This window comes from Sturnus vulgaris, chromosome 23, assembly GCF_052056855.1.
Source record: "Sturnus vulgaris isolate bStuVul1 chromosome 23, bStuVul1.hap1, whole genome shotgun sequence".
Classification (NCBI taxonomy): domain Eukaryota; kingdom Metazoa; phylum Chordata; class Aves; order Passeriformes; family Sturnidae; genus Sturnus; species Sturnus vulgaris.
In genome coordinates, this window is record NC_142265.1 from 7,162,588 (window position 1) to 7,171,802 (window position 9,215).

A 9,215-nucleotide genomic window follows, 5' to 3' on the forward strand; every position below is an offset into this window, starting at 1 on the left:
AACATTTTGTGGAATTTATATGTATTTATAGTGGACTTCGCTTCAACCTGGAGCCCCCCCCCGCCGCCTCCTGCCTCTCCAGGGACTTGTGCCAGGGGCTGCTCCGGGTAGGTTTTTACCTGCCTCCTCATACGACGGTGCCTTAAACCATTCAGGGGAGCGGGGGGGCCGTGGGGGTCGCACAGGAACCTGTGCGGGAGAGGGAGGGGAGGACAGTGGCTTTCCGGGACCATCTGCAATCGGGGCTTTTTTTTCTCCCTGTGATCAGGAGCCCCCCTGGGTGCCCGGGGACCCGCCTTGCTGCTCTGTCCTCCAGCTAGCAAATGCCAGTGGCCTTTATAGCCTTTAATTTATTCTCCTCCCCGTCCTGCCTTGCCTGAGGTGCATCGGGAGGAGACACGGGCACCATCCCAGCCCTCGAGGCAGCTCCATCCAACCCACACCCGGCCGGCATCGCCCTCGCTGCCCTGCGGGCACGGGCTGAGCGCTGGCACCAGCATCCTGCCCAGCCTGGGGCATCCCAGCGGGGCTCAGGGGGGACAGGGTGGGAAAGGGGGGCTGCAGGAGCTGGGCTGGGGCAGCGATGCTGCTTGGCAGGTGGCTTGTTTACTGTGTAAGCAAGACGGGTGGGAAGTGTCTCATACAAGGGAGACTCGTGCAGGAATAAATTTGAGCTTGAACAGGGCGTTGGGTGCGTGTGGTTTGTTTCTGGGTAGGGAGCTGCCACAGGTGCACCCATGGACCAGGAGCATCGGGGCTCACCTGGAGCAAGGGGGATGTGGGTGCAGGTGGCAGCGCTTGGTGGCAGAAAGAGCCTTTCCAGCCCCACGGAGCTCCCACGCTCTTCCCTCAAAACCCTCAAAACAATGGTCCCTTTCTCCCCTGCTTATGGACGGAGACGGGCATTAGGGACAGCGGGAATGCCGGTGGCAGAGCCCGGGCACCCGGCGAGGGCAGGAGGGACACGCTCAGCCCAGGGTCCCCAAAACAGCCCCTCCAGTGCTGCCCTGAGCACTGAGGAACCTGGAGAACCAAATCCCGTGTGGGAACCCCACCAGCAGGGTCCCAGCGGGGTGGACACGAGCACTCATTCCCCTTTAAGACGCTGGCTCTCCGTGCCAGAGCCTGACCTCGGCATCCTCAGCTGAGCTGGATTAACGGGGCGAGGGGGAAGGGGCCTGCACAGGGGACTGGGGCTGCTGCCTCCCGGGGCTCCCCGCACTGCTGCACGGCGGGCATGGCCCTCGGGTGGGCTCCGGTGCTGGGCTGTCACCTGTAGAGCTGGCACTGCCACCACCCCGCCCCGGAGCCCATGGGGACAGCTCGGGAGGAGCGGGCTGTGGGGCTGGGGGGCACAGGGCACTGGGCAGGATTTTAGCCAGGCTGCGCCAGGAACCGCCTGCTGCCATGAAAGATTTCACCGAAATCACGCTTTGCCCCGAGGCTCTGGACGGCAGCAAGGTAGGGCCGGGGGTGTGGGTGCTGCTGGTGGTCCCACGGGTCCCCAGGGTGCCACCCGCCCTCACTGTCCTACAGACCGAGTTCTGCAACCCCGTTTTTGAGGGCGAGGAGCCCCGGGCGGCACCGAGCGTGGAACCAGACAAGGATGGGACCGGCCCCGCACCACGCCGGGACGGCTTCGGTACCAGCCTGGGGGTTTGTACACACCCCGCTGTCCGTGGGGCTGCAGGAGCGGGTGGTGGGCTCTGGGACACCTTGGGGACACATTAGCGCAGCGGGGACAAGCAATGGGGACGTGCCCAGGCGGGGCTGAGGCAGCCGTGCAGGGAGGTGGGGGTTTGGCTCAGCAGCACCCCGGCTCTGCCCGCTGTCCTCGCCCCCAGGCCAGCAGCTCTGGGGACAGGTGGGCTGGAGGTTCCGCGCCGACTGCAAGTTCACCTGGCTCTGCGTGGCTCTGATGAGCATCATCCTGCTCTTCCTCATCGCCCTCCTGCTTGGCATCGTCATCCACCGTGAGTGACGAGCTGGGGGGTGGCTGTGACTGGGGTGGGGGGCACAGAACCGGCTCAGAGTGGGCCAGGGGCACACAGAGGGTATCCCGGGCTCTGTCCGCTATGGGGAGAGGGTAACCCCATGTACAGGAGCTAAGGGGAGTTCCATGTCCGTGGGTTGGGGCAGTGTCACTGTCCCTGGGAGAGCTGGGGATCCCCTGGGAGCTGCACACCTGTGGGTAAGGTGGGGGCAGGGGGCTGGGGGGGCTTCCTGAACCCCTTACCTGTCCCGCAGCCATCCCTCCCCGCTGGGACTGAGTAATCCCTGCTCTTCCCTGCGCACAGAGCTGACGTCCCCAAATCCACCCGGCGCCCCTGCCACGGCCCTGCCCGCCCGTGGCACTGCCACCACCACCACGGCACCCATCCGAAGGGACCGCCCGGCCCCCAAAACAGCCGCCACCCCAACCGAGAGCTGGCTGCCCACGGCCAGCACAGCAGCACCGGGTAAGTCCCGAGTGGGGCAGTGTTTTGGGATGGAGGTGCCCTGCTCCAGCTCATGCCCACGCCGTTGCCTCGTTCAGCCTGCGGAGGGACCCTGCGGGGCCCCGAGGGCTCCTTCAGCTCCCCCAACTACCCCGGCCCCTATCCCCCCAATGCCCTCTGCATCTGGAGCATCGAGGTGGGCGCCGGCCTGGCCATCCAGCTGAGGATGGAGACGTTCAGCGTGGAGGGCACGGCCTCCTGCCTCTTCGACCGCCTGGAGCTCTACGAAGAGCAGGGCACCGCTGGCACAGCCCCAGCTCGAGGGAGCCCGACCAGGTAGGGCTCCTCACACCTGGGGAGCGTGGCCGTGCAGCGGGGCAGGGGGCAGCGAGCCGTGCCAGCCCTTGCTGTGCCCCCAGGTTTTGTGGCAATGTGCCCCCCCCGACCTTCAACACCGACTCCAATCGCCTGCGGGTCACCTTCGTGTCCGACAGCAGCGTGGGTGCCCAGGGTTTCACCGCCCGCTACCGCGCCGTGAGCCCCGCCGAGAGTGAGTGCTCCCGGGCCAGGGCACTGCCAGGGTCCCTCAGGGCTGGGGACACCCAGCGGGGAGGGCAGGGTGCCCGCTGGAACCACCCCCCGCCAGCCTGGGTGTCTGTGGCTGCGTGCAGAGAGCTGCGCCTGGGACGAGCACTTGTGTGACCAGGGGCTCTGCCTCCAGCTGGGCTTCGTGTGCGACGGCTTCCACGACTGCACGGACAGGAGCGACGAGGCCAACTGCAGCCTGAAACACAAAGGTGGGCGGGACAGACCCTCACCTGCAGCCCCCAGCCCCCGCGGCACCCGGGGATGGGCGGGGAGAGGGGAGATGGAGGGAAGGGAGAGGAGCAGGGGTAAATCTGCCCGTGTCTGTGTGTCCCTGCAGAGTGTGGGGGGCCGCTGACCGCCTTGGAGGGGCACTTGTCCACCCCGAACCACCCCCAGCCATACCCGCACCAGCAGGTGAGAGAAGGGGTCCTGGGAGAAGGAGCACGATGAGGATGAGGATGAACAGGGAGGAAGGCAGCCCCCGCCCGGGGGAGAGCTGGGGGTGCCCCTGCCCGGCTTCACGGGTGTCGCCGGCTGCTCCCCCGCCCCAGCTGTGCCTCTGGCAGATCTCGGTGCCCCTGGGCCACGTCATCGACCTGCACTTCCACAACTTCAGCCTGGAGTCGCACGACGACTGCAGCTTCGACTTCGTGGAGGTGCACGACAGCGCGGGCACGGGGACCGCCAGCCTCATGGGCAGGTAGCCGGCACCCCCAGGCCTGCTGTGCCACCCTGGTGACACAGGGACCATGGTTCACCTGGGGAAACTGAGGCACGAGGCTGGCGGGTGGGGAGGAGCCACCAGAATGCAGGGTCTGGGGAGGTTCTGGTCTCCCCCTGACCCCATCTCTCGTCCAATGACCTGGCAGGTTCTGTGGCCACCAGGTGCCACCCACCCTGACCTCCTCACGGCATGTCATGACCGTCCTGTTCGTGGCGGATGAGGGAGTTGCAGATGACGGGTTCTTTGCCACCTACCAAGCCCGCAATGCCACAGAGAGTAGGTAGCCAAGAGGGGGCACAGACTGCCCAGGGTTGGTTGTGCCACCTCCATCCCAGGATAAAAACCTGGGAAAAACAGCTCTTGTTCCACAGACTCGGAGCAAGAGGCCCCCGGGGTAAATCAGGTGATTTACCCTATAACCTTATAGCCATGGAGATGTGACCTGGAAGGGCTCACCTGCACAGAGGCATGATCCATGACCTGGCTGTCCCCAGATAACCCAAGGGATGTGGGATCGCCCTAAACTGGATCTGCCAGATCCCCTGGCCAGTGACGAAGGACACCAGCCAGGGGTGCATGAGAACGTGCCCTGCCCTCTCCCCTTCCAGAGACCTGCAGCCCCGCGGAGTTTTCCTGTGGGAATGGCGAGTGCCGGGCGCTGGAGTCTGTGTGTGACGGCTGGCACGACTGCCCCGACGGCACTGACGAGCTGAACTGCACGGGGGTGTCCTACCCGGCCTTTGGTGAGTGCCACCCCTGAGCCCGGCTGGCCCCGGGGCTGGCACAGCCGGTAGGCAGCGCTGAACACCGGCACGAGTGAATCCCCTCTCCCTGCGGCAGGGTCTGTCTGCGAGCCCGTGGAAGTGGAGATGTGCCTGGGGCTGGGCTACAACGCCACCTCCTTCCCCAACATCTGGCTGGCCATCCCGGACCAGGAGGGAGCCGCCGAGGTGCTGCAGGACTACCAGGTGAGCTGGCCGGGGGCTGCCCGCGGGGCTGCCCTCAGCCCACCCTGCCGGGCTCACGCCGTTGTCCCCATTGTCCCCGCTGTCCCCGCAGACGCTGATGGAGCTGGCGTGTTACCAGCACCTCCGCCTGCTCATCTGCAGCCTCTTCGTGCCCAAGTGCACCCCTGACGGGGGGGTGCTGCAGCCCTGCCGGGCCGTGTGCCTGACGGCAGAGCTGCGCTGCCAGCAGTCCCTCGGCCTCCTCGGCATCCTCTGGCCCATCAACTGCAACATCCTGCCCGACTCCAACGACCCCGTAGAGTGCTTCCAGCCCTGAGCCGGCAAGAGGAGAGCAGCAGGGGCTGGAGCCACGCTCTCCACTCCAAATACCCCTCCCATGCTCTTCCTGTTGTAAATACCCAGCTGTTGGGGTGGCCCCGCACCTGCCCTGGGCTCAGCCCCTCTGCCCAGTGCTTGGCTTGGTGCCTGGATGCCACGGGCTTGCCCACAGCTCCATTTCCCTAGAGAGCAGGTGACATACCCCACAGGGAAAGGCTTGTGCTGGAGAGGCTGTGCTGGGGCACGAGGGAAAGGGCTGATTCTTCCCAAACGGAGTAAAGCTGGGCAGAGGTGAGCCAGGCTACAGGCACAAGAGCCCAGGGCTGCCGGTGTCCCACAGCCCCAAAGGCAGCAGAATAAACAGCGAGAGCAGCTGAAAAATCCAATGGAGCAGGTGACTCGTTTGGGGTCTGTGTGTGGGTGGTGCCAGATCCCAGGGGACAGAGAAATGGGGGGAGGGAGGGAAGGCAGGGATGGGGTGGGGGATCTGAGCAGGGATGGAGGGGCACAGGGGAGACTGCAGGGGAGAGCAGGCAGCTGGCTGTGCCCTCACTGGGCTGGGGGCTTGCAGGGTCCCAGGGAGATGGATGAGTCTCAGAGGGGTCCAGTTGGTGGTCCCATGGTGCAGGGAAGGGATCCTGCCCCACCAAGGGCAGTGGTTCTGCTGGCCGTGCTGGCTGAGCTGGCTGAAGGCCACCCTGGTAGCCACAGGCCTGGCAACACCCATGGCCACAAACCAGTGTCCAGCTGGCCAAAAACAACAGTGCCTTCACACCTTGGGAGCGTGGAGACAGGCGGCTCCCTGCCACCACCCAGCCTGGCCGTGGGTATCCAGGTCAGGAAGGGACATTTGGCAATGTCACCGGCTCCACTTCAGGCTCTGAGCCAGCAGTGCCACCGTGTTTCCCACTTCCCCGAGCATGTAGGGAAATCCCCAGCCTGGCTGGGGTCACTGGGATCAGGACCCATTTGTGCCAGCACCGCTCAGCCCCTGTACCCAGCACGGCGCTGCTGCTCACCCAGCTCAGGGGCTTTGAGCCCACCCAGCTTCTTCATTCCCTGCATGTCCCAGCTGCTGCCAGGCACAGGGACACCCCGCAGCCACAGGCCCGCCCCGCTGGCCAGCGTGTGACCGTGTCCCTTGGCGCTGGAACGAGTTAAAGCCAAGCTGGGAGCGCCTCGAAAGCTCCGCTGCGTACTCCCGGCGCCCAGGGCCAGCCCTGCCTCCTGGCACGGGCACAGCCCTGCTCTGCCTGTGCTCCCACCTGCCCTGCACGCTCAGCCCAACGTGCTGAGACCTCCCAGATGGATCCTGCGGCTTCCCTTGGATGCTCCCAGGGCTGGCACTGCCAGGCACTGTGTGTTCTGCCATCCCCTTTGCCTCAGCTCTGCTGCCTGTCAGGGCACTCACACACCCTGAGAGCTCCCTCTTCTGCCGCTCCATCTCTCTCTGCCTTGCTGGATTTCTCTCCCTTCGCCTTTATCTTGTTTCCTTTCCTTCTGCTGCCTGTTTTCCCTGTTTTCCTCCCCTCCATCCTGCTGCTCGGGTGCTCAGCCATGTCCAGCTGAGGTGGTTCACCCTCCTCTCCCTCGGCCGGGCTCTTTGCAGTGCTCTCCCTTCCCCCTGCTTAAAGCACTTCCGACATCATGGGATTATTTTTCTTTTTCCCCTTGTCTTGTAGCTTTTGGCTCCCAAGGCCCTTGATTTCCTTTGGAGTTTGGGAGGAGAGACGTGGGGAGGAGGGGGGGGTGGAGAGGCTGCCTCTCTTAGGGCCTTCGTCAGAGCCAAGTGGCCAGGAAGAGCCTCAGCCCTTCCACAGCAGCGAGCAGCGAGGTCCCGGGACAGGAGCCGCGGGATCGCAGTGAGTGGGGATACCCAGCCGGGGGGAGCTGCGACTCCCTGGCTTCCTGCCTCCGGCGCCTGGGCGGAGGAGAGACACTTTCTCTCCTCCTTTTCCTCTTTGTTGTCGTGCTGGAGGGGGAAGAGAGCAGCTTTTCTGGGTCAAGGCCACGGGGAGGGGGCCAGCGCTAGCCCTGGGGCTCAGCCCTCGCTGCGCTGCTGTGGGGAGGATTGGGGACAGTCCTGGCACGGGGGTGGTCCCGGCAGAGGGGTGGTCCAGCACGGCCGGGGATGCTGCAGCCGCTGCCAGCCGTGCCCCGGGGAGCCGGCCGGGGGTGGAGCGGAGCCGCCGGCAGCCGGGGATGCTGCCAAGGGCAGGGCCACGACACAGCCCCGCGTCCTGCGAGCTGCCCCCTCAAAGGCAACAACCCCACCCCAGGCACGCTCGCAGCTCACCAGCTGGCAGCCCTAAATCCCCCTGCCCCTTCCCCTATAGCTGGGCGTGACGGGGCAGTGCCCACCCCAGAGAGCCCCGAGCCACACACACAAAGACACTGCCTCAGCCCCTGGCCCTATATCCACCCCCCACACACATCCCGAGCCGTCCCGGGGCTGCAGGATGATGTGATGGCACACGGGCCATGGGGATGCTGTGGCAGGTGCAGGCAGCACCAGGGCCTGGCTTAGAGGAGCAGCCCAATATGTAAAGGGAAAAGAATGGGGGGAATGTCTGCACTCTCTGCTAAGCACTCCCAATCCTCTTCACTGTGCTCCCCGGAGCTGTGATCCTTCTCTGCCCTCTTCCAGCCCCTCCAGGTCAGGATGAAGCAGTTATTCCTGCTCTTCTTCCTCGGGCTCATCACCAGGTCCTTGCAGATCGAAGATAACAAGATCCCTGGGCTGTGCTCAGGGCAGCCGGGCATCCCGGGGACCCCGGGCCTGCACGGAGGCCAGGGCTTGCCAGGCAGAGACGGACGAGATGGTCGGGATGGAGCCACGGGGATGCCAGGAGAGAAGGGCGACATGGGCCCTCCTGGTAAGAAAGGAGAGATCCCAGCTGGGGAGGGGGATTTGCCACTCCATGCCCGTAGTGAACACCCTCATGCCAGGCACAAATTACCAAATGGAGAATGAATGCTACAGAAGTGCCCCTGCCACGCCACCACGACCCCTTTGGCTCTGCCTGTGATGCCCCTGTGTTCCTGTAAAAGGCAGCAGTTCCCTGTCACTGGTAAAGCTGCGTTTGTCCCCATCCCCAGTGCCATCCCCCTCTCTTCCAGCCCTGCTTTAGGAGGGACCACCAGGCATTGCATCATTCCTGCCCTGGCTCCTGGGCTGGGCTTTTTCTCAGCCTCTGAGGGTTTCTCCAACGATTTGTTGATGTTGTGCTAAATTACACACCCGTTTGTGCTGTTTCACCACGCAGTGCCCTGTCTGTGGCAGGGAATCCCTGGTGGAATTGGGACTGGGCAGGAGGGGTGGAGGAGCTGTGTCGGTGACCTAGAGGTGACCCTGTCCCCTCCTGCCTGCCCTAGGAGTGCCCGGTCCCCGCGGGGAGGTGGGCAGCCCCGGCGTGGACGGGCTGCACGGTGAGAAGGGGGCTCAGGGCGAGTGCGCCGTGGCTCCTCGCTCCGCCTTCAGTGCCAAGCGCTCCGAGTCCCGCAGCCCTCCCCTGGCCGACCAGCCCATCCTCTTCGACGTGGTGCTCATCAACGAGCAGGGCCACTACGACCCTGCCACGGGCAAGTTCACCTGCGAGGTGCCCGGCCTGTATTACTTCGCCGTGCACGCCACCGTGTACCGCACCAGCCTGCAGTTCGACATCATGAAGAACGGCCACTCCATCGCCTCCTTCTTCCAGTACTACGGCAACTGGCCCAAGCCCACCTCCCTCTCGGGGGGCACCCTGGTCCGCCTGGAGCCCGAGGACGAGGTGTGGGTGCAGGTGGGCGTGGGGGACTACATCGGCTTCTACGCCAGCGTCAAGACGGACAGCACCTTCACCGGCTTCCTCGTCTACTCCTACTGGCAAAACTCCGCCGTGTTCGCCTGAGCCCGCCCTGGGGTGGGCAGGTGCCCCTTCCCAGCCACGGGCGGGGCGGGAGCGGGGGCAGCGGGACCCCTGCGCTGCTCGGAGCACACACACCATCCCTCTGCCATCGGGGGATGTCGGGGAGCACCCCTGCAGCAGCGCTGCGTTGTAGGAAATAAGTTCGCTGTTATTTCGGGCACCCACCGCGGTGCGCGGTCCCAGGGCAGGGCAAGCTGGGCTGAGGGGCCAGGAGCCCGTCCCGAGGGTCCTGTCCCATCCCTCCCCTCAATAAAGGGCTGCTCCGCTA

General features: G+C 65.1%; 2 protein-coding genes across 2 annotated transcripts; both read left to right on the forward strand.

The window, feature by feature from the left end:
* Nucleotides 1-1,407: 1,407 nt before the first annotated feature.
* Nucleotides 1,408-5,468, forward strand: MFRP (membrane frizzled-related protein). The gene is made up of 13 exons (XM_014884646.2): nt 1,408-1,461; nt 1,537-1,642; nt 1,845-1,973; nt 2,298-2,459; nt 2,537-2,774; nt 2,858-2,988; nt 3,110-3,235; nt 3,364-3,440; nt 3,578-3,726; nt 3,896-4,026; nt 4,359-4,493; nt 4,591-4,718; nt 4,810-5,468. The coding sequence occupies exons 1-13, from the start codon at nt 1,408-1,410 to the stop codon at nt 5,032-5,034; spliced, it is 1,791 nt and encodes a 596-aa protein (XP_014740132.2). The 3' UTR covers nt 5,035-5,468.
* A 718-nt stretch (nt 5,469-6,186) lies between these two features.
* On the forward strand, nt 6,187-9,215 carry C1QTNF5 (C1q and TNF related 5). The gene is made up of 3 exons (XM_014884641.2): nt 6,187-6,898; nt 7,684-7,912; nt 8,412-9,215. The coding sequence occupies exons 2-3, from the start codon at nt 7,699-7,701 to the stop codon at nt 8,927-8,929; spliced, it is 732 nt and encodes a 243-aa protein (XP_014740127.1). The 5' UTR covers nt 6,187-6,898; nt 7,684-7,698; the 3' UTR covers nt 8,930-9,215.

Excerpts from the sequence above, each read along its gene's own strand:
- MFRP (XM_014884646.2), top strand. The coding sequence starts at position 1,408 with ATGAAAGATTTCACCGAAATCACGCTTTGCCCCGAGGCTCTGGACGGC. Across the intron at positions 1,462-1,536 it reads AGGCTCTGGACGGCAGCAAG|ACCGAGTTCTGCAACCCCGT; the intron begins GTAGGGCCGGGG and ends ACTGTCCTACAG. Across the intron at positions 2,775-2,857 it reads GCTCGAGGGAGCCCGACCAG|GTTTTGTGGCAATGTGCCCC; the intron begins GTAGGGCTCCTC and ends CTGTGCCCCCAG.
- C1QTNF5 (XM_014884641.2), top strand. The coding sequence starts at position 7,699 with ATGAAGCAGTTATTCCTGCTCTTCTTCCTCGGGCTCATCACCAGGTCC. Across the intron at positions 7,913-8,411 it reads GGGCGACATGGGCCCTCCTG|GAGTGCCCGGTCCCCGCGGG; the intron begins GTAAGAAAGGAG and ends TGCCTGCCCTAG.